General features: G+C 37.7%; 1 protein-coding gene across 1 annotated transcript in view; it reads left to right on the forward strand.

Moving 5' to 3' along the window:
* The window catches only part of CCDC73 (coiled-coil domain containing 73), a 198,234-nt gene that overhangs the window by 67,484 nt on the left and 105,346 nt on the right, over positions 1–25,404 (forward strand). The window contains 1 exon segment of the mRNA XM_081798391.1: positions 24,085–24,237. Within this exon segment, the coding sequence (XP_081654517.1) occupies positions 24,085–24,237 (153 nt within the window).

Below are 25,404 nucleotides of genomic sequence, written 5' to 3' on the forward strand. Positions count from 1 at the left end.
AAAACTCAGAGTGCTTTAATAATTGTACATGATTTATAGTAATATAAGAAATTATTTGTCAGGTGTCCCCCAAGTGCATTTCCCTATGGAGCTTAATAAACCTTCTACAAACATCAAATCCTTAATGAAAAAATAACATTTATGGCAGCATTATAAGTTGACATAACAAAGTGCAAAATTATGTGGAACAGACAATAAGAATGGGGCAATAAATACAATAATCATATGATATGGGCAACAAGTACAGTTCAGTAAAGGAGAGATGGTGTAAACTGGATTCATAAGAAAAGTTTCACAGAGGAGATGAAATTCAGTCTGATTTTTAAATTGTATTTAAACAGAAAAGATAGAGGAAGGCATTCTTTATGAGAGAGCAGAATGTGTGAAGGTATTAGTTCAAGCTCCTTAACATGGAACGAAAGACCTAAGACCTGTGTGCATCTCTTCTTCCAGCCTTACATGGTAAATTCTAACCTTAACCTGTTTTTACGTCCTCATTTAAAATAATGTTGTGTCCACCTGTGCCTTTGCTTATGCTGTTTTTCCCCTCTAAAACAGTTTTACCTCATTTTTCACTTTGCTAATTTAACTTTTAAGATTTTTAAGCCTCAGTCCAGAGGTCATCGCCCCCAGGAAGTCTTAGACCTTTTCCATTCTTCCTTGATTTTTCCCTTGCTGGATTAGAAGCCCCTTCTTTCTGCTGTTATAGCACTTTCTAAGGATCTCTACCATTGCACATGACCATATCATGTTATAATTATTTTCATACATCTGTATCTTGCTACCAGAGTTTCTTCAGGACAAGGGCTCTGCATTATTTATTTATTTATTTTTCAAGATTTTATTTATTTATTAGAGAGACACAGTGAGAGAGGGAACACAAGCAGGGGGAGTGGGAGAGGGAGAAGCAGGCTTCCCATGGAGCAGGGAGCCCAATGTGGGGCTTGATCCCAGGACCCTGGGATCATGACCTGAGCCGAAGGCAGGCGCTTAACCGACTAAGCCACCCAGGCGCCCCTGCATTTTTTTTTTTAAAGACTTACATTTTGAATATAGAAGGGGCTGAATAAATGTTGAATGAATGAATTTTTTCCTTTTATTTGTTTACATTAGTATTTTCAGGCTTCAGGATTCTCTGTAGGTTCTGGCATTTTGAAATTCATTTAATAACATCAGGTTTACGCCTGATTTTATAATGTCCTGTTCCTTTCTGGAACCTCAGTAATTTTTGTATCTTGGCCCTTTCACTTTATTCTTCACTTTGCTTTATAAGAAAGAAAGAAATGTTGTCCTTCACCCACCCAACCAAGGCTAATCATTCATCAGTGTATTTCACCTCTACTCAATACTCAACTCCTAGACGTCACTTCTTCAATTATCCCCTCTTCTCATTTAATTCCTCGATCTTTACTGACTTCTTTCTGTAAAATGTAAAATGTTCCAATTTCTCTCCTTTCCCTACCTTTCCTTGATTACTTATGACCTTAAACTCTCTTATATCTCACTTCCCACCTTAGTTTGTGAAAACTGTTCAATGACTTCTACTTTCTAAATCAGTTTGTGTCAGTAAGAACTACCCTCCTATCCTTCAGCCATATTTGATTTTCCTTTGCTTGGGGTCTGTATCAAAATCCTTTTTTGAGAACTATTTCTTGAATTCCTCAATAGCTTAAAATCTCTTCTCCATAGATTAACTAAATCAGATTTTTACTGCTAGAAGTGTTGCTAGACATCATGTACTCTAATTTGCTATTGTACTTACAACTATTTTGGTAATGAGACATATTTACAAATTAACAAATAAAAATTAAACTTAGTTTAGCATCTTTATTTTATAGGTGAAGTAATTGAGGCTTGGGCACTATGTGCTTTGAATTCTTTCAAGACTTAGAGCACCCTTTTTTTCCTGTCATGTTTTATATCATGCCTAGTATTATCATGTCTGGGCTTACCCTTATTTGAATGAATGCTTTATCTACCTTTCTAGACTTTGAAGGTAAAGAAGGTAAAGGTAAAGAATTCACTCAAATTCGTACCATTTGCATTTTCTTAAACAGATGTGTTAAATTATATCAGTCTTGGTTCTTTATTGTCTCTATATAATAAGTCTAATTTAAAAAAATCCAACTGTGGACACTTTTCCATCTTCCTCCATTACACAATTATTCTTCCATAGTTTTTTCTAGGATTCTGATATATTTCTTTTAAAGTTTATTGGGGTTACAGGGCACACTGATTGTACATCCTACCTTGTTTGACTCATGGTTTCCAAATATTATCCTCTTCACCTTTTCCAAAGGGTAGGCGTTATCTAGTCAATTCATTGCAACATGCAATGCAACAAATATTGAGTGCCTGACTTTTGTAAATTATTGTATTTGTCAATGTGAGGACACAGAAATGAGAGAGACTTGGCCACTAGTCAAGGAACTTACAATATAAGGGCTAACATAACTATTGCTAGTACAAGATAGAATATGAGTGCAAATGTACTCAGTTCCTATTTGGCACTGTCTTGTACGTAAAAGACTCTTTGGTCCTTCACTTCTAGAGGGGATACACTTTAGGAAATGTAGTATTTATGATAGTATTATATAATAAAGCATCTTGATGGAGTTAAGGTGGTTTCCCATTGAGTGTTCCCAATCCAAGATCAGATAATTAAATAATGTTTATATATTTTTAGATCATGTTATGGCATTTTTTTCTGAATCTTTTCCAATCTACACACACACCAGCATGTGTATAATTAATGAATACAGTTTTTCATGCAGACATTCACTTTTTGTGACATGTCATCCAAAATTTACATTTAAATATTAGTAATTACTTATGAAGGAGATAGGCTTATGAGACTGATTTAGCATTCAGTTCAAGTCATAGGAGTGTTCCTAAGAATAAAAGGCAATATGATAAAACCAATTTAAGTGCTATTTAAGGAAGAAAAGGAAACTTGGAAGTTCTAGCTCTTTAACAAAGAATTTGGTGGGGGGGATTCTTTCCATTTAGTTACTGAGAAATCAAATTGTTTTTTGTATTTGTAAAGCTGTTGTTGATGATTTTGCTTATATTCTTTGAATGTTTTAGCTAATGTCAAATCCTACCAGTTGTTATTATGTGAAATGATAGTGTGAAATTGATGCTGTTATAGTATAACAATAAGGACGTGACTCATGTATTTTATGTACACATGCATTCAACTGTAGTGACAAATGGCTTCATGCTGTGTGATTAAATGCATATTAGCGTTTGCCCTAGGCATTTGATTATTACCATCTTTACTTCATTACATTACCACACTGTATGGCCATATAATTTATAAGATAATACACACATCACTTTGTTGCTGATAGGAATTATTCTGTTTTATGGATGGTGTCCTTTAATTTTGCCTTTCATGGATTATAAAATTGGTTAATATCTGCTGAAGTGAATCACTGGAGAAGCAAATAAAGATGTTGGCCTCAGGTCACAGTGTCATTTGTGATACTGGCAAAATCTTACAGGCTCATTTATCCCTGTACATGATTGATAACAGCATGGGTTAAATGGAGAAAGCTTTGCTTCTATTAAAGGATCATCATGAATAAAGACCTCCCACTTAAAAGTCAGGCATGATGAGAAGACAAGAGACTATCTACAGGTCAAATTAAATAACTTAAATAATTTAAGTAGAATGACAGTGTAATTTGTCCATTTTGTGTTATTACCCTGACCCCTATCAGGATTATAGGCTAACTTCCTTTCCCCTGTAGAGTATTTAAGATGTAATTTTTAATAAATACTTTCAAAGATATAAAAGCCTTTAGAACTCCTCAAAGATTTTTATTATGTAGTTTTGAAAAAACTCCTTTTAAAAAAATGGCAGTACTTCCAAAATATAAAATCAGTGATGTGACGAATGCTGAGGTAACGTTTCAAACATTTTATAATACTGGCTTTATTTTTTAAGACTTTTAAATAATGAAATTATAAATATATTTATTATGCTATAAGCATATTTATTATAAATATTTACAAATATAAATAATAAACTTATATAAAGTACTATAAATAAATGAACTATTTGTAAGAGTTTGTTATTAACACTTTGGAGCCAAATGTTAAAAATAAAGATAGAGTCAGCATCCTTTAATGATTTCTTTCCTATATAGAATCACTATTTGAGTTTATTCAAATTGTGTTTCAAAATAGGGAAAAGCATATGCATTTTTGGAGACTGCTGTAATAAAATCAGTATTGAAATGTGAGAGTATTTTGATCTATAGAGTGAAAAGTAAATGAGATCTCAAATTAAATATTTCATATCTCCTTTATTTATTTATTTTTTTTTAAAAAAGATTTTATTTATTTATTTATTTATTTGAGAGAGAGAAACAGCATGAGAGGGGATAGGGTCAGAGGGAGAAGCAGGCTCCCTGCCGAGCCGGGAACCCGATGTGGGACTCGATCCCAGGACTCCGGGATCATGACCTGAGCCGAAGGCAGTCGCTTAACCAACTGAGCCACCCAGGTGCCCTCATATCTCCTTTAAATGACCAAATAGGCATGTTTTGTCCATACTAGCATCCTCATTTCTTGTTCACTAGCTGTTGAACTGCTATATGCCAGGACTTTAATACATTACCTCCTTTAATCCTCATACCCTGTAAAGTATCATTATCACTGTTGTATAAATAAGGAAACTGAAATGCAACGAGGTCACACAGCTAGTAAGAGAAGGCAGAATTTGAATCCACATCTGTTGTGGATTCTTACAGGAATTGACAAAATTGCATATGTCTTTTTCAAAAGCACACAATAAAAATCTATATTTTTGCACAAAATTTCAAAACTTTTGTTTCTCACTTTATCAAGCTGTCTATAATAGTATTGTAAAAACTATTTTGGGGGGTACCTGGGTGGCACAGTTGGTTAAGCATCCAGCACTTGGTTTTGGCTCAGGTCATGATCTCTGGGTTGTGAGATCGAGCCCTGTGTCACGTTCCATGTTCAGCGGAGAGTCTGCTTGGGATTCTCTCTCTTCCTCTGCCCTCCCACTCATGGTCTCTCTCTCTCTAAAATAAATAAATCATTAGAAAACAAAACAAAACTATTTTTGGATTCTGGTCCCCAGTAAGAAATATATTTCACATTGTGATCCAGTACACATGCATGTATTTACATTTATATATAAATAATATGAAAGTTTAATGAAACTTACTACATGTGAAGATTGCAGATAAAGTCTAATCTAGGGGCATCTGGGTGGCTCAGTTAGTCTTGGTTTCAGCTCAGATCATGATCTCAGGGGTCGTGGGACTGAGCCCACGTTGTTGGACTCTGCTCAGCGGGGAGTCTGCTTGAGGAATGTCTCCCTCTGCCCCCCCACTCTCTCTTGTGCACTCTCTCTCTAAAATAAATAAATATTAAAGAAGTCTAATCTATTCTGTTCTTTTTTCTTCTCTTTCATAAAAATGCTGCTTGCAACTAAACTGATTTCATATATCTCTCTGAGGGTTCTCAACTGAAGTAATTCTGTAACAACTTAAAACATAATAAATTTTTTTTTCCATTATATATACTCTTTATAGAAAGCAGAATGGGGAAAATATCACTTGTGCTTTGATCACTGAAAGATAACTACAGTTATCATATTTATGTATTCCCTTTCAATATTTTTTGATGACATTTATATGGGTATGGTTTTAATCATGATGCTTATGTAATTTTGAGTCCCATTTTTTTTTTTTTTTTTAAGTAGGCTCCATGCTGGGCGTGGAACTGGGGCTTGGAACTCACAACCCTGAGATCAAGGGTCAGACCCTTAACTGACAGAGCTACCCAGGCGCGCCTTGAATCTTAAAAAATTTAGTATGTATTTCATCAGTTACATGTGTACATAATGTAAATAATTAAAATTTTTGACAAGGTTTGTTCAGAAAAACAGTAATTTACCCTGGCATTTTCTTTTCTCCAGAGCAACTACTTTAAACTCTTTTAGCTTATTCTTTAGCCATTTACTTCCACATGTCTAAATATGTGGGATGCGGGACTCCATCCCAGGAGCCTGGGAGCATGACCTGAGCCAAAGGCAGACGCTTAACCGACTGAGCCACCCAGGTGCCCAACAGTTTGTCATGATTTATTCTCTAATTTCTCTATATGCTTTTTAGGAACTTCCAGGGTATAGTTATTGGACCTTCTGAATTAATCCTCTAATTTTTCTTCAATTCTGTATTTCTTTGGCTTTTTGCTCTTCTTTTTGTAAGATTTCTTCAATTTTGTCTTTGTTTCTACTAAATTAAAAAAAACTTTATTTCTGAGAATCTTCCTTTTATCATAGCATCTTCCTTTTTTCATAAATGCAATATATGGTCTTATCTTTTAATGAGAATATTAAAGATATTTCTTTTGAAAGTGTTCCCTCTGCTTAATCTTTGCTTCCTCTAAATTGCACTTAAAATTTTTTCATTTGTTTTGGTCTCTGTGTTTGAAATTAGACACTTACCCTCAAAAGTCCATTGGTCTTTAACTCTCTGCTGTAGTTTAAGGATGAGGCACTAGAAAAGTGGGTTGGAAGCTCTAAACGTATGGGTACAGCTTATGGACTGTGGTCTTTAAGGTAATCCAACTAAAATATTTTGTGCGAAAGCTCCCAGTGTCATATTATTTATGTCTTTTCTCTTGGCCCAAATTCCCTTGAAAACACACTTCCAGTCTCCTGCTTAGAGAGCTGTCTAGCTGTCAGCCGCTGTGGGAGCCCCGTAGAGGAAGAAGGCTGGTCAGGCAGGGCTGTTTCAACATTTGGTATGTACACTTTTCAGTATAGTAGGTTCCCCCAACCCCTGAGCTGTTACCCCTTATTGTAGAGACTCTCTGCTTTTATCACCTTTAGAACAACTTCTGATCTGTCCAGATGAGGGAAGGGTAGTCATCTGGCTAACCAGAAAGAGAAAGGGAATCTGGGGTCTAACCTCTTCTTAAATAGACTTCCAAGAAATTGTCCTGTTTTTGGACACATTTGCCTTCACCTTTAGAGGTTCTGGTATCACTAGACCTTTGCAGGGGTGAGGAGGGAGGGACCAGGGAAAGGGCATAGGGAAGGGGGCTGAGTAATGTAAGTCAGATTGCTTCCCAGTTTTCCGTATTACTGGCTTTGCTTTCTCAGGTCTTGTAAATACTACTACTCCTCTATCTGCCTGCCAAAAAACAGTGTTTTTTGTTTTTGTCGCATTTCTCATTTGCTTTACCCAAGGTTTATGCCTTAAATTGCCTGCTGTTATTTTAGTGGGGCTGAACTAAGTACTTGTGTCAACCTACTATCTTATTTAAAAAGATTTTTTATTGATTTATTTGAGAGAGAGTATGCACAAGCAGGGGGGAGGGTCAGAGGGAGAGGGAGATGTAGACTCCCTGCTGAGCAGGGAGCCCGATGCGGAGCTTGATCGAAGGACCCTGGGATCATGACCTGAGCCGAAGGCAGATGCTTAACCGACTGAGCCACTGAGGCGTCCCCCCAACCCACAGTCGTGAACTGGGTTCTGTTTTTGTTGTTGTTGATTGTTTGCTTTTTATAAAACATAAACATTTTGTTGTTATAAACTACACAAACACAATGTTGAGAGGCAATATAATGTAGTGGTTAAGAATACAAGCCCGGAAGCAGATTATTGGGTTTAGATCTTGGTTCCATCACTTATGTGTAACCTTGGGCAAATTACTTAATCTCTTTATGTCTCAGTTTTTTCATTTCTGAAATGGAAATAGTAACAGTAAATATCTCATAAAGTTGTTTGGAGAAGTAAATATAGTGTTAAGAGTGTCTTGCATAGGGGCGCCTGGGTGGCTTATTTGGTTAAGCGTCTGCCTGCAGCTCAGGTCATGATCCCAGGGTCCTGGGATCCAGCCCCACTTCGAGCTCCCTGCTTAGCAGGGGGGCCTGCTTCTCCCTCTCCCTCTGCCTGCCTCTCCCTCTCTGCTGTGCTCTCTCTCTTGCTCTCTGATAAATAAATAAGATCTTTAAAAAAAGAGAGTGTCTTGCATATATTAAGTCTTCAACAAATATGAGCTATTTTCGTTTTAAGTGGCTGCATATATTGCACCAGGTAGTGATAACGTAATTGATTATTTTCTTTTCTTATTTAGGTTGTTTCCAATTATTTCTTGTTTTTATTAATAAGTAGTAGTAAATATCTGTTAGTGTGGAAATTTTTCTACATTTAGGATTTTTTCTTTTGGATAGATTCTCGAAAGTAAAGTGAGTATACATCTGTATAGTTTATGACTCTTGAGACGTTGTTTTTCAAAGGATTGTTTCTACTTCTGTTTCTACCAGAATTGATTGAATGCCAGTTTCACCATCCCTTTACTGGTACTAGATAGTATTTTTTAAAGATTTATTTATTTATTTATTTTTTAAAGATTTATTTATTTATTTGAGACAGAGAGAATGAGAGACAGAGAGCATGAGAGGGAGGAGGGTCAGAGGGAGAAGCAGACTCCCTGCCGAGCAGGGAGCCCGACGCGGGACTCGATCCCGGGACTCCAGGATCACGACCTGAGCCGAAGGCAGTCGCCTAACCAACTGAGCCACCAAGGTGCCCCTATTTATTTATTTTTAGGGAGAGGGAAGGAGAGAGCATGTGCGTGAGAGGGCGGAGCAGGGGCAGAGGGAGAGGGCAAGGGAGAGAATCTCAAGCAGACTCCCTGCTGAACATGGAGCTCGCTGTGGGGCTTGATCCCAGGGCCCCGAGATCATGACCTGAGCTGAAATCAAGAGTCAGATGCTTAATCGACTGAGCCACCCAGGTGCCCTTAGATAGTAATTAAAAAAAAAAAATCTGTGCTAATTTGATAAGGAAAAATGTTATTTTAATATAGGTTTTTTTTTTTTGATTACTAATATGGCATTGCCTTTAACCCAAAGAAAAAAAGAAGTGGGTTTACTCTTGTATTTTAACCCATTTAGAGATGTGTGGTAAGCTATTATGGAAAGCTGTTTTTATTGACCCCCATACATTCTTCCTTTTCCCTGCTAATAGTACCTGACATTTCCCTAAATAGTCCTTACTTTCTTAGGCATAGTGATGTTGGTGAGATTAACCTGATTGACTTCACCTGCAGCTCCAGAGGTTGAGCTTGTTGAGCTGTGCTTCTATCAGTCCTGAGTTCAGTAATTGGTTCAGGGTTGGAGAGGTAACCTGTGCAGCCCCAACTAGGTAACCTTAGGACTTTTATCAGGTTGCAGACTCTCTTTTACTTGTGGGAAGAAGGAGCAAGGAAGTATGTAGCTCTGGTAACTGCCTGCAGCCATTTTGTCATTATAAAAATGATAGCCTATTGAGAATGTAGCCAGTATCAAGGTCACATAGGCAAAAATTAAAAGATTAACAGTCCAGGTGCTGGTTACATTGCTTGCCTGAAGTCAAGCTTGATTCAAGACTTGAAGTCAGACAAGCCATACATTTCCTTTTCTGTTTAAAGCCAGTTTGAGTTGTGTTTTCTGTAACTGCAACTCTTATTCTGCCTACTGAGTTAGCAGAAATGGTTGGAAGAGGGCTCCCTACTTTTTTCAGCTCACGTCATGGCACAGTTGGAACATGATAACACAGTATTTGTAGAGTGCAGAGGGGCATGCGGACAAAGTTAATCCTGGCCAATTGCAGCCAGTTCTGGGTCGAAACCAGAATTGGATGTTTAACCGACGATGCCACTTAGGTGCCCCAAAGTGTTTCCCAGGCTGGACCCAGCCTTTTGTACAACTGAGAGGAATAATAATTACTCTCTAAACCGGTAACTTATTCATAGCACACTGTCCTACCACACCAGTTGGAAATCTCTGGGTTAGGACAGAATATTTATAAACTTAAGACCCTGGGGGCGCCTGGGTGGCTCAGTTGGTTAAGCGACTGCCTTCGGCTCAGGTCATGATCCTGGAGTCCCGGGATCGAGTCCCGCATCAGGCTCCCTGCTCAGCAGGGAGTCTGCTTCTCCCTCTGACCCTCCTCCCTCTCATGCTCTCTGTCTCTCATTCTCTCTCTCGCAAATAAATAAAAAAAAAAAAATTAAAAAAAAAAAAAAGACCCTGGGATTGATTCTCATATGCTTTGCTTATTTTGCTTCTTCTACAACACTCCTGACTCTGATCATAAATTTTAAGAGTGTACTGAATGGGGAAACAAATCCTCTTAATCATATGCCCTGGTTTAGATTTTGGGAATACTTGCAAATTTGGGGTATTTAGCATTAATTTTCTCCGATTCTTTATACAAAAGATTAGAGTTGTCACCAAGTTTCTCATTTTCATTTTTGAGGCCTGATTAGAGCACTTATCATTTTATATAGTCCTTTAAATCAGCATTTGGTAAATTAAAACAAGGAAGCAAAAAAATCTTTTCCTGGACAGGACTGAAATTCCCTGTATATTTAGAAAATATTTAGTGACATGGGGCGCCTGCGTGGCTCAGTCGTTAAGCGTCTACCTTCGGCTCAGGTCATGATCCCAGGGTCCTGGGATCGAGTCCCACATTGGGCTCCCTGCTCTGCGGGAAGCCTGCTTCTCTCTCTCCCACCCCCTCTGCTTGTGTTTCCTCTCTTGCTGTGTCTCTCTCTTTTCAAATAAATAAATGAAATCTTTAAAAAAAAAAATATTTAGTGACCAAGTAATTATGGCATGCTCAGGTTAATTTGTATCAGTGGTTTTCACACTTCAGTGGACTTGTTGAAGCAGAATTGTTGGGCCCCATCTGCAGTTCTTGATTCAGTAGACCTGAGGCCCTGGAATTTGTATTTTCTTTTTTTTTTTTAAGATTTTATTTATTTATTTGACAGAGAGACACAGCGAGAGAGGGAACACAAGCAGGGGGAGTGGGAGAGGGAGAAGCAGGCTTCCTGCAGAGCAGGGAGCCCGATGCGGGGCTTGATCCCAGGACGCTGGGATCATGACCTGAGCCGAAGGCAGACGCTTAATGACTGAGCCACCCAGGCGCCCCTGGAATTTGTATTTTTTTTTTTTAAAGATTTTATTTATTTATTTGAGAGAGAGAATGAGATAGAGAGAGCATGAGAGTGGGGAGGGTCAGGGGGAGAAGCAGACCCCCTGCCGAGCAGGGAGCCCGACGTGGGACTTGATCCCAGGACTCCAGGATCATGACCTGAGCCGAAGGCAGTCGCTTAACCAACTGAGCCACCCAGGCGCCCTGGAATTTGTATTTTTAAAAGTCCTTTAAGTGTTACTGATATTGTTGATCCAGGAACCACACTTTGAGAACCACTGATTTGTTTCATTGCTTTTGTGGTTTGTTTAACACTGTTGATTATTAAACAGGTAATATAATTTTCTGCTTTTAACATAGAGATATTATTCCCAAATTTGTAAATATTTGCATAATTATTTTGAACTTTTGAGTATTTAAGATAAGTAACATTATGGGGTGCCTAGGTGGCTCAGTTGGTTAAGCATCCGACCCTTGATCGCAGCTCAGGTCATGATCTCAGGGTCATGGGATTGAGCCCCACATGGGGCTCCGCACTGGTCGTGGAACGTGCTTGGGATTCTCTCTCTCTCCCTCTGCCCTTCCCCCAACCTGCCCCCCCTCCTGCATGTGCACTTGTGCGCTCTCTCTCTCTTGCTCTAAAAAAAAAAAGTAATGTTACCTGTAGCAAGAAACAAATACTGAGTCACTAAATAAATGTACTTCAAGTGTATTTTTTATTTTTTTTTAAAGATTTATTTATTTATTTGAGAGAGAGAATGTGTGTGCATGAGTGGGAGGGGCAGAAAGAGAGGGAGACAGAATCTTAGGCAGACTCAGCCCTGAGCACGGAGCCCCACAGGGAGCTTGATCTCATGACCCTGAGATCATGACTTGAGCCAAAATCAAGAGTTGGACTCTATCCGACTGCGCCACTCAGGTGCCCCAAAGTGTATTTCTGATAAATGAATAACATTTTGACATTGACTCCCCATATAAAATAGAGCATTCTGATGGAAATAAATTAATAAAAATGAAAATGTAGCAAGTGTCTTAAATCAGTACCTTAAATCTCTTTTGAGATATGTTTGGATGTAAGTAATAGGTAAGATCTATTTAAAGAAGTACAGCTTTCTGGTAAAACAGTAATAATACTTAAAACATTCGTATTATTATGTATAATATTTTTTAGTTTCAATAGTGTAGAAATTGAATTCAGACATAGCTATAGATTTTTCCTACATTCTCTTCACATTTATTAATTTTACTGATTGGGGTTGTTAATCCACCTAAAAATATGTTTCAAGCTTTCAACAGTGCTGATCTCTTAAGATATGAGCCTCTTTTTGGAAATTTGAAATTTATTATCAGATTAGGAAACTGGGTCTCAGAAAAATTAGTCTTTTACCCCAAGGTTTCACAGTTGTCAGAGTAGTCAAGTTTTTTTTTTTTTTAAGATTTTATTTATTTATTTTTAAAGATTTTATTTATTTATTTGACAGAGAGAGACACAGCGAGAGAGGGAACACAAGCAGGGGGAGTGGGAGAGGGAGAAGCAGGCTTCCCGCAGAGCAGGGAGCCTGATGCGGGGCTCGATCCCAGACCCTGGGATCATGACCTGAGCCAAAGGCAGATGCTTAATGACTGAACCACCCAGGCACCCCTAAGATTTTATTTATTTATTTGAGAGAGAGAGAGAGGGAGAGAACATGAGGTGGGAGGAGGGGCAGAGGGACAAGCTGACTCCCTGCTGAGTGGGGAACTGACTTGGGGCTCGATCCCAGGACCCCAAGATCATGACCTGAGCTGAAGTCAGACACTTAACTGACTGAGTCACCCTGGCACCCCAGAGCAGTCCAGTTTTTATGAAAGTGTGGGCCTGAACACGTCAGAGAAGCAACTTAAGGATCAAGTGGAAAATATAGTTGAAATTGCTTTGTAATATGTAAGAAGTTGCATAAAAATAAACTCTTCTAGGGCACCTGGCTGGCTCAGTTGATGGAGTGTCTGACTCTTAATCCTGGGTCATGAGTTTGAGCCCCATGTTGGGTGTGGAGCCTACTTAAAAAACAAATAGAAAAACCTCTTTTAATTGCCATTTAATTCACTGAGTTCTTACTTTGTGCCTAGAACTGTATTAAATGCTGCAGGATTGTAAATGAAATAAGTGTAGAATACTTCTTGCACTTAAAAAATATCCCATTCAAAGAGGCAGATTGAACACAAATAGAAAACCTGGGAAATTATTATTAAATCTTGTGTTGAATTTAAACATACAACACACATTTAGAGAATAGAGGGGTCAGAATGGGATAAGGTGGTCAGGGAAGGATTCTTGGAGGAAAGGGGCCTTGAATTGGGCATGAAACATGGATAGAATTTAGATAAGGGGGAGTTGAAAATTTATTCTAGGTATAGAGATGGGAATGAGCATGGATTAGGTAGGAGACAGGAAATTATAGTAGAGGACATCTTGGTCCTTTGTTGGGATCTCTACTGTGTACAGAAGATGAAAATTGAAAAGGAGGATGAAACTAGAAAATGGGGAACCCTTAAAAGTCAGGCAGTTGCATTTGGGCTTGGTCTGTAGATGAGAGGAGCCCTCTTGAATTTGGAGATTGATGAGATTTAAGTGGTATTTTGAAAAATAATTTTGGAGAAATATGCAGATTAGATTGAAGTTGGGGAGAAGACTAAAGGGATAACAGGAAAAGGTGATTATAACTCATGTCTGAGGTAATGAGGATCTGACTCGATTGATAGCAGTAGGAGTAGTGATGCAGAATGAATCTAAGGGCCGATTAGAAGGAAGAACAAACAGGTCTATTTAGATATTAGATTTAGGGGATGAAGGGGAGTAAAAGAGGGAGAGAGAGAAAGACAAAGATCAAAGATTTTGTGAGTGTTCATCTTGGAGATTTAAATAAAATGTGTGGTACTACTGACAGAATTGGAGTTTAAAAGATTTGAGGGTGAAAAAGTGCAAATTTTGATTTGTTAAATTGGAGGTTAAGGGGCGCCTGGGTGGCTCAGTCGGTTAAGTGTCTGCCTTTGGCTCAGGTCATGATCCCAGGGTCCTGGGTTCCAGTCCTGCATCAGGCTCCAGGCTCAGCGGAGAGCCTGCTTCTCCCTCTCCCTCTGCCTGCTGCTCTGCCTACTTGTGCTCTCTCTGTCAAATAAATAAATAAAATCTTTAAAAAAAATAAATTGGAGGTTAAAAAAATGTGAGTACTTTTGAGGGGTGCCTGGGTGGTTCAGTCCTTAAGCGTCTGCCTTCGGCGCAGGTCATGATCCCAGGGTCCTGGGATCCAGCCCTTCATGGGGCTCCCTGCTCAGCGGGAAGCCTGCTTCTCCCTCTCCCACGCCCCTTGCTGGTGTTCCCTCTCTCGCTGTGTCTCTCTCGGTCAAATAAATAAAATCTTAAAAAAAAAAAGTGAGTACTTTTGAGATAGTCATCTGAAAATGCATTGGGAATTGTTTACATAGTAGTCACTAGATAGAACTTTTAGCTGGAAGTAAATTTAGAGATAAAGTAAGAAAGTAGATCCAGAAAAGTCAAGCATTTTGTCTGCAATCATGTGACTACCTATTAATAGATTTGTTAATATCAACTGATTCTCAATCTTCTGTTGCTCTTTGAATGATTATGTGCCTATAGCAAGAGTTAATAACTAATACCTTCGAGGACTAGGGAAATGAAGTAAATTCATTCAGTATTCAACAAATATTTATGTAATCTTGGATATTATTCTATGATCAGGCCCTGTCCTAGGTGCTGAAGACATAGCATGGCCAGTATAGATGAGATTGTACTCTCACAAAGCTTATTTTTAAAAGATTTTATTTATCTGAGAGAGAGGGAGGGAGAGAGAGGGAGACAGCGCATGTGTGTGTGTGTGTGTGTGTGTGTATGTGTATGTGTGTGCGTGGGGGGAGGGGCAGAGGGAGAGGAAGAGGTAGAGAATCTCAAGCAGATTCTGCAGAGAGCATGGAGTCCACTGCAGGGCTCAATCCTATGACCTTGAGATCATGACCTGAGCCAAAACCAAAAGTGGGATGCCCAACCAACTGAGCCACCCAGGCATCCCCTCAAAGCTTACTTTTTAAAGGAGGAGATATAATGAAGTTAATAGATAATTAACAGATAATTACTGAAGAGTAATGGGGTTTGGTGCATATTGAAGAGCTAACATTTTTTTTAAAGGTTTATTTATTTATTAGAGAGAGAGTGTGCAAGTGGGATGAGGGGCAGAGGCAGAGAGAGGATCTCAAGCGGACTCTGCACTGAATGTGGAGCCCGATGCAGGACTTGATCTCACAACCCTGAAATCATTAAAGGCATTAAAGCTGGAATAAATTTACTATGTTTTGAACTGATGGAAGATTTATTTAGTACCATGATGTGCCAGACGTAATGCTAGGTTCTGGGGAACAAGAATGAATAAAATAGCAATACTGGCTCTCACAACTGAGTGGCACATCATCTAGATTTGCAGTATCTGGTACACATTTCTATTGGTAAATTGATAAACAGTGTAAACATATAGTTATCATCTTGCTTGTTATTTTCCCCCATCGTCTTTGCCAGACTAATATTTAAGGTCTAGCACAGATGCTATCTTTTCTGTAACATTCCTTGTAAGTCCTGTTGATAGAATCAATTGCTTTCTTATCTGTATTTTCATAGGTATTTTGTATATGCTTCTATTTTCACCCTGTTAGTTTCTGTGTCTATCTTTCCAGCCAGGTTGTGAATTCATATCCTGAGAAACTTGCATAGTGCTCTACAGTATGCTAGGAACCTAACTATAAATTTTCTTTAATCATCTACTCTGTGTAATTCATCATGTATTTTTTTTTAGGACTAACATTGTTCAATGTGTCGTTTTATGCACAGCAGAATTTATATAGTTATATTGGAGGTCGGCTTTGAAATCCTGTTTGAGACTTCTAAACATGATGGATTAACCACATACATTTGTTTTTCTCACTGTCATTAAAATGCATAAAAAGAGACAAGGAGAGACAAGGGATTGTGGGGTGTCTGTCAGAAAGCAAATAGAGGAGTGGTGATTGACTTAAAAGTTTGGAAGTATGCTTAGCACTTGGAAATACCAAATAACCTGAAAGGCAGGAATAAGGTTTGGGCATAAAAAGGAAGATTTGTTGAAAATCTGTGTGTAGAATACTTGAACCTCCCCAGGTCTCCTTCCCCACAGAAGATGGGAAATTTAAAAATTTCTGAAAAACATTGAACCATTGCAGTTCCAGTCAGGAGTATACAAGACATAGTGGACAAAAAAATACTGAGTAAAAATCTACCCACTGAACTGTGGAATCCTTACCTTTTATCTGTCATACTTCTATCAGAATGGATGTGCCAGATAAAATCCTCTGTCCTCTTCTCTTGCACTCCAAGATGGGAGAATGGAGAGTTTTTCTCTGGAGAAAATGAAAGATCTGAGAGGAAAGATATCTACATATTGATGTTGGGGAGGCAGTCCCCTAATGAAAAGATTGTCTTGCCATTTGATCACCCAGTAGTGAAGGCTATTAGTCAGTAAGCCCTCCCCCAGAGCCTGCATTCAGCTTTCTAGCATATTATTCCATTTTGAAAAGTAATAGCTTTATGAAGATGTAGTTCACATACCATACAATTCTTTCATTCAAAATGTATAATTCAGTGGTTTTTAGTGTATTCAGAATTGTGCAACCATCACCCCAATCAATTTTAGAATATTTTCATCACCTGAAAAAAGAACCCCACATTTATTAGCAGTCACTCCCCGTTCCTCTCCAATTTTCCTAACCCACAGCCCTAAGCAACCACCAATCTGTTTTCTGTTTCTACGGATTTGCCTGTTCTGGGCATTTCATATAAATGGAATAATACAATATGTGACCTTTTGTGACTGGCCTCTTTCACTTAATATAATGTTTTCAAGGTTCATCCATACTGTAGCATGTATCAATACTTCATTCTTTTTTATTGCTGACTGACATACATTTTATGGATATACCACATTTTGTTTATCCATTCATCAGTTAATGGACATTTTGATTATTTCTCCTTTTTGACTATTATGAATAATGCTCCTATGAACATTAATGTATCTCTTGAATATCTAGAAGTGGAGTTGGTGGGTCATATGGTAACTGCTGGGGGTTATGTGGTAACTTTTCAGGAACTGCCTGACTGTTTTCCAAAATGGCTGTACTGTTTGTATTCCCACCAGGAGAGTTCATGAGAATTCCAGTTTCTCACATTCTTGCCAACACTTGTTATTATCTGTCTTTTTGATTAAAGAATCATTCCTAATGATTCCTAATATTTTATCTTGACAAATTTCAAACTTTAGAAGAGTTCAAATAATAGAACACTCAACACTTTTATACCTTTTACCTAGATTCACCAGTTATTGAAAATTTGCTACAAAAGCTGTATCTTCATCTCTACATACTTCTCTTTTCTGAAGCAGTTGAAAGTAATTTTCAAGCATCATGATACTTTGAAATGCTTAGCATATATCTCCTTAAAAACAAGAACAAGGACACTCTCTTTGACAGCTATCCAAGAAATCTGTTATTGACCTAGGGATGTTATCTGTTACACTCAACATTCCAATTTCCCCAGTTGTCCCCCAGATGCCCTTTTTACAGCTATTCTGTTTTTCACTTTAGGAACCAAAGTTCAAACACTGTGTTTGGCAGTCTTTTTGTTGTCCTTTAATCTAGAGCAGTCTCCCTGTGTTTTTCTTTTATGATTCTGACTAATGTAATACTTTTATTTTTATTAAAAATTTGCATTACTTTATTTATTTATTTATTTTTAAGTTGACTCCACGCCCAGCATGGAGCCCAACGTGGAGATTGAACTCATGATCCTGAGATTAAGACCTGAGCTGAAATTAAGAGTTGGATGCTTAACCCACTGAGCCACCAGGTGCCCCAGAAATTTGCATTACTTTTAGGTACAAACAGATAGCCAGGGATCAGCAGACATTTGAGAACAACATGGAAGAGATGGAAACCAAATAGAAAAAAGGAACTTGCAGAAAGAGACAATGCAGAATTAAAATGTTAAAACAAGAAATTTTGAATATATGGCTGCATAGCAAACTTAATGGCTTAAAATGGATTATTTCTCATAATTTTGCAGGTTTGATGGGATTTTTATTTTATAATTAATTAATTAATTTTTTGCTGGTCTTGCCTAGGCTTACTCTTACAGCTGCATTCAGCTTGTAGATTGGTGGAGGGCTGGGCCTCTCCCTCTCCATTTAGTTTTGTGCTTCTTCATGATATGATAAGGCAGGCAAGACAGGTTCAGAGCAGCATTCTGAGAGAGCAAAGAGTTCAAAGCCTATTGATCAAAGGGAATCCTAAGGCAATCCCTTGTGGGGAAATAGATTCTGCCTCTGGAAGGGAGAAGTGACCATATAACATTTAATGGGCATCATGGGAAGAATTTGTGGCCATTAAGCAATTTAACACAGTTTACCTGTTTTATATTTTACATAAGCAAAATATGCACAACCCCTTCCAAGACCTCCAAAATCTCACTCCAAAACAGTATCAGGCTCAATATCCAGAATCACTTGATCTTTACCAGGTATAAATGTGGTTGAGTCTCCTGGGCTGCAGCTTCTCTTGATCCAGGAACCTGTCAAGTAAAAAACAAATCATCTGCTTCCCAATCCAATATACAGTGATGAGACAGGGACAGGATAACCACAATAGACACTTTCATTTAAAAAGAGGATAAAGGACATTTAGTAGTCATTAGTACGTAGTAACTTTGAAATGCAGGTGGGCACATGTTACCATGGGCATGACATGTTCCCCAATTAGGTCTTTGTGATATTGTGGTTTATAATAAGAATGTATTGATGAAATTTGGTCTTCATATTATTTCTGGCACAGAACTCCTAAAACCTTTCAAATTTTCTAAGCAATAAGAACAGTGGGAACATCTTTTGTTGGTATTTGGTCTTTTGTCTTCTGTCCTGAAAATAGCTCTAGAGCTATAAAGGTGAAAGAAATGTCATTATTCATAACAAGCCCTTTTACCCACATCTGAGTTTATGTTAATGAAGTGACTTTTGGAAAGCTTCTAAGGATGGGGGCTGCTTGCCAGGGGAACCAAGCATGTGATGAGAAGGTTGGAACTTTCAGGTTTCCCCTCCCCACCAGACCTAGTCTAAGAGGGGAGAGGGATTAGAGATAGACTTGGTCACTAATGGCCAATGATATAATCAGTATGTCTATATAATGAAACCTCCATAAAAATCCCTGAACTCCAGGGGTTTGCAGAGCTTCTGAGTTGGTGAACAAGAATGCACCTCTGGAGGCGCCTGAGTGGCTCAGTCAGTTAGGCGTCCGGCTGTTGATTTTGGCTCAGGTTCTGACCTCAGGGTTGTGAGATTGAGCCCTATGATGGGCTCCAGGCTGGGCATGGAGCCTGCTTAAGATTCTCTCTCTCCCTCTTTTGGTGGGGGCACCAAAAGAAAGCATCTCTGAGCCAAGAGGATGATGTACTCCAGACTGTATAAGAACAGAAGCTCCTGTGCTTAGAATGCTTCTAGGTTTCTCCCTATGTATCTCTTCATCTGGCTGTTTATTTGTAACTTTTAATATCCTTTGTAATAAACTGGTTATCTAATAAGTAAACTGTTTTTCTGAATTTTGTGAGCTGCTCTAGCCTGAGGAGGATGGGGTCATGGAAACCTCTAATTTGTAGCCAGTCGGTCAGAAGTATAGGTGGCAATCTGGACGTGGAATTGGCATTTGAGATGGTGATAGGGGCAAGTCTTATAGGACTGAACCCTTAACCTCTGGGATCTGATCTGATGTTATCTCCAGGTAGGTAGGGTCAGAATTGAGTTAAATTGTAGTTTACCCAGCCAATGTCACAGAAATGTTTGGGGTAGATTTACCCCCCATTTATTTGGTGACCAGAAGTATCAGAAATGAAGTATTGTGCATAGTGTAAAGGAAGACAGTAGAAGTGTTCTTTACAGTCTCCGTTCTGTTCCCTGTGGGTGTTCCTTCCAGTCCAATAGTAAATCATGAGCAGTTGTGTATTTTCAGATGCTTTTTTCTTTATGATCATGTAATTGTTTTTCTTTTACCATCATAATGCAGAGAATTACAGTAATTGGTTTTTAAATGTTAAACCTTAGATTTCTGTGATAAATCCAGCTTGGTTATGATATATCATTTTTATCTATTGCCAGTTTCAGTATGCTATTATTTCATTTAGAATTAGGATCTACTTTCATGAACTATATTGGCCTGTAATTTTTCATTGCCATATTTTGATTCTTTGTTTTGGTAGTATCATATGCTTTAAGTCCTTTGAGATTTAGTTGTGTTCTTTTAAGATTTTTTCATATTTTTCCTGTGATATCTGTAGATATGGATTTTTAAAATCTATTTTGCTTTCACTGCAATTCTTTTTATTTTATTTATTTATTTTAGAGTGAGGTAGAGAGAGCACGTGCATGCATGGGAAAGGGACAGAGGGAGAGGGAAACTCAAGCAGACTCCCCGCTGAGTGCAGAGCCAATCTCACAACCCTGAGATCATGACTGAGCTGAAACCAAGAATCGGACACTTAACCAACTAAAACACCCAGGCACCCCTGCAATTCTTTTTTTTTTTTTTCTGTATAGCATAATAGAATTTCTGTGAATTAAATGTACACACACACAATACTATGTATGTTAAACTATAGATTCAAGAATGTATATCAAAAGTATTAGGGGTGGTCTGTCACGATTGGGAATGGAACTAGAAAACAAGTACTAAAAAGAATAAAACTGTATTAAAGGGTGGAGAGTGCATGGACCAAAGATATTTGTAAGCCATGAACTAAGTACAATTAATTCAACATGAAATTAAAACAAAAAATTAACTCCTTTCTCTTCAGTTTCTCAATGCAACCCACATGTTCGTTTCTTTTCAGTCAGAATTAAATCAAAGGCAGTATTTTTGGGTTCACTGGACTTCTTGATCTGAATCTTGGTGTTTTCTTCAGTTCTGGAAAATTCTCAGCTGTTATTTCTTCAGAATATAGTTTATGTCTCTATTTCTTTCTTCTTCTTTCTGGAACTGGTATAGCCTCTCACTTTATATTCCATCTTTCTTAACCTTTCTTCTGTACTTTCCATTTTTATATTTCCTTGCTGCATTCTTGATATTGTACCTAATCTGTTTTCTAGTAATCTCTCTTCAGCTATGTCTTGTCTTTGCCAAACATACTGAGTTATCAGTTGATTATATATACGCTCCCTATCTAGAAATTATCCTGGGATCTTTTAAAAATCTCCTTTGCAGATTGTTTCCATTATCTATTTTTTTTTCTGCTTGTTCTCATAAGGTACTGTTGTGTTCCATGCCTGATTATCTTTATGCTTTACTCATTGTCCTTGAAAAATAATTTGTGAAGATTTTTTGAGTACCTACAATACAGTTACATTTCTCTGGAAAGAATTTTTATTTGTTTCTGCCAGGTTCTTATGGGCACTACCAGTCTAGAAACATTTGAAATCCTATTCATAAGTTGAGGTTTCTTTCACCATCCTGTGAAACAATCTTTGTTAACAAACTCATCTGAAATTAAGTCGTTTACAGCTTTCTGGGATGTGACATTTTTTATTTTCTCCCTCCTTGTCTCTTGTTTCCTTTCTTCTTCTTTATGTTTCATCTGCTTGGCACCTAGGCAGTTATCATATAGAAGGTAGGTTATTTTTGCTTCAACCTTTCCTGAGTTTAACTCTTCTGAATTCTACTTAATAGGTCTCTTATTGGACTTCCTACTTTCGCAGGCCCTAGGTTTGCAGTACCTATTTCTCAAACCAGAGGTTGTCAGTGCTGTTATTTAATTTTATTCGGTTTGGCAAGTGCCCCCAGGGTAAAGATGGCTTTCTGTGTTCAGTTTGTTTCTTGACTCATGGTCTTTTTGGAATTTAGAATTTGGCTTCATGATTTTTTTTTCTTAGTATCTTGCTAGGTCTTTGATACTTTTAAGAAAGTTTAAAAATATTTTATTCAAAATTATTAGTTGTTTTTAGTTGGAGGCTTCATCCAGATAACATAGCCCATCATTTTCAGGAATGGAAGTTTCCCTTTTAGAAAGTTTCTTGTATACACATCTGTGATGGTTAATTTTATGGGTCAAGTTGGCCAGGCTATGAAGGGTAAACTCATTTTAAAAAATATAAAAAAAATATACCAACCAAATGTATTTGGCCACATACCTGTCTAGATACTGCTGTGAAGGTAATTTTTAAATGAGAATAACATGTAAATCAGTAGATTTTGAATAAAGCAGGTTACCCTCCATAATGTGGGTGGTCCTCATCCAAACAGTTGAAGGCCTTAGGAGGAAAAGACTAAAGTTCCCCAAGGAAGAAGGAATTCTGCTTCTGGATTGCTTTGGTCAACCCTTCATTGAGTGTCCATCCTGCTGGCCTGCCCTGAACATTTCAGGTTTGCCAGACTTCCAATCATATGAGCCAATTCCTTAAAATAAATTTATCTCTCTCTCTACATATACATCCTACTGGCTCTGTTTCTCTGGGTAATGCTTACTAAAATAATACTATCAGAATGGCTAGAATAAAAAGTAGTGATAACATTGAATGTTGGTGGGGATTTGGAGAAGCTGGATCACTCATACATTGCCAGTGAGAATGGAAAGTGGTATTTCCATTCTGGAAAACAGTTTGGCAGTTTTTTTCACAACCAAAAGTGGACTTTATTTATTCAGCCCAGCAGTTGTACTCTTGGACATTTATCTTTAAGAAATGAAAACTTACATCATGTAGAAACTTGTATATGAATGTTCATTCATGGCAGCTTTATTCATAAAAGCCAAAACTGAAAACAACTCAGATGTCCTTCAGTGAGTGAGTGCATGGTAAACAAACCATAATATGTCCTTACCATGGACATATCTCAGCAATAGAAAGGAATGAACTGTTGGTACAACAGCTTAGATGAACTTCAAGGTGATTATTATGTGTGAAAAAAAAATCCAATCTTTTTTTATTAGGGAAGATTAATTAATTAATTAAGTGATCTCAATACCCAGCATGGGGCTCGAACTCACAACCCTGAGATCAAGAGTCACATGCCCTACCGACTGAGCCAGCCAGGCACCCCTGAAAAAAATCCAGTTAATAGGTTACATGATGTAGGATTCCATTTATATAACACTGTTGAAATAACAATTATAGAAATAGAGAATGGATTAGTGTAGTAGAGGGTATGGAAACAAAGAAGCTGGGAACCATGGTTGATGCTACAATTCTGTATTTTGATTGTAATGGTAGTTACATGAAGCTATAGATATAATCTTGCAAAGAATTATACACATACCCACACACAAATGAGTGAATGTATAACTGGTAGAATTATTATAAATTCTGTGGATTGTACCAATGTCAGACATACAGTTTTTATATTGTACTATTATTCTGCAAGATATTAACATTGGGAGAGGCTGAGTGAATGGTGTATAGGACTCCCTGTACATTTCTTTCCAACTGTCTATGAATTGATAATTATTATTACGAAAAGTTGAAAAGAGAAGTTTCTTGCAGCCCGAATCATACATTATCTGGGTTGAGAAAGATATATAAGTGCCTTGAGTTTTAATAAAAGGCAGTTACTCCACTTCTCCTCTTTCAACTTTGTAGGGTTTAAAGATTGCATTACTGTTAGTATTCATACCATCCTTACAGAATGCTGTATATCAAAGCAAAGTTAGGAAGCACGGTGTCTGGCAGCCTCGGTACGAAGCAATTACTGAGGGTCAAGCCTTGCCTGCAACTTTAGGAATCTAGCTTTTAGGACATGGCATTTAGGGGCATGTCAAAAATTTAGTCCCTGCAGATACTAAAGTAACAGAAAAAGCCTCAGCCACAGAGAAACTGTAGATGGATCATCATTGCTCAGTGTTTTGTGTATCAAGATCAGAATAGGAGTGATGACAAAACTGTTATTCAGTGTTAAACCTAGAGGATTATGGGATACAGGTTGTTACATTTCTATGGTAACTGCACTTGTACTTTAAAAACTTAGATAAATGATTTTTTTCAGTTAAAACCTTTTTATATTACAGGAAATAAATGTTAATATGGAGAATGATTTTAAGACTGATTCGTCATCCTCTACCTTTGCTCTTCAAAGTTCTTCGGAGACAATATTTTCTATTCAGCTATTAGATTTCAAAACAAGTTTACTGGAAGCATTAGAAGAGTTACGTATGAGAAGGGTAAGCTCATTTTTAAAATGCTTTTTTTAATCAAGGAACTTGATTTTATTCAGCCATTTGGTTTAAGGGGGGAAAAAAAGGCCTAACAAAATAACTTCTTATTTTGAAAGAAGAAATATGGTCCAGATAATGAAGTAAAAGAGAAAAAAACAGATATAGTCGATATCACAGAAGGAAAAAGAAGAATTTATAAAGCAAAAGGTAAAATGGATTTTCAGATTGTTAAATACTTGGTAAGTCAGTTAGTATTTACCTCCAAGTGCCTGGGAGTGCATAGGTAGCACGTAGTTAGACACTATGGCTGATAAAAAGGAGCTGCTCTTCAAGAAATTACATTTTTGTTAAAGGCTATGAGATAGGTGCCTATGAATGATTAAGTAATGAAAGAGCAATACATTTTTGAGTGACAAAATAAATGTATGTAGTAAGTATTCTGATTCAAAGAATAAGTATGTCCTTATTTTTTAAAGTGATAACTCTTGAGGTATTTAGAAAGGAAATATCTACTTAAAATTGGTTTTCTTAAAGTTTTTTTTTAATTCATTTGAGAGAGAGAAAGAGAAGAGGGAGAGAGAGCAAATGAGCAGGGGAGGAGCAGAGGGAGAGAGAGAGGGACAAGCAGGGAGACCAACATGGGGCTTCATCCCACGATCCTGACATCATGACCTGAGCTGAAATCAAGAGTCAGATGCTTAACCAACTAAGCCACCCAGGCGCCCCTATATAAAATTGTAAAAGTTGTTTGGTTTCAGCAGATCTGTATTGTTCAAAACCCCTTAAAAGCCTTTCATTTCTGAGACTCTGTGGGTCTAAATTTGAAGCATGTGTTGTCAGTTTTCTTTTTCTTTCTTTCTTTCCTTTTCTTTTTTCTTTCTTTCAAGATTTTATTTATTTATTTGACAGAGACATAGTGAGAGAGGGAACACAAGCAGAGGGACTGGTAGAGGGAGAAGCAGGCTTCCTGCGGAGCAGGGAGCCCAATTCGGGGATTGATCCCAGGACCCTGGGATCATGACCTGAGCCGAAGGCGGATGCTTAATGACTGAGCCACCCAGGCACCTCTGTTGTCAGTTTTCTGTAAGATAGATGGGAGTTGGTACAATTTTGGAGAGAAGAAAATAGACTATAAAACTACTGTAATAATGAACTAGGAATTGGGGTCATTAG

This window comes from Leptonychotes weddellii, chromosome 11, assembly GCF_054177405.1.
Source record: "Leptonychotes weddellii isolate Sample4059 chromosome 11, ASM5417740v2, whole genome shotgun sequence".
Classification (NCBI taxonomy): domain Eukaryota; kingdom Metazoa; phylum Chordata; class Mammalia; order Carnivora; family Phocidae; genus Leptonychotes; species Leptonychotes weddellii.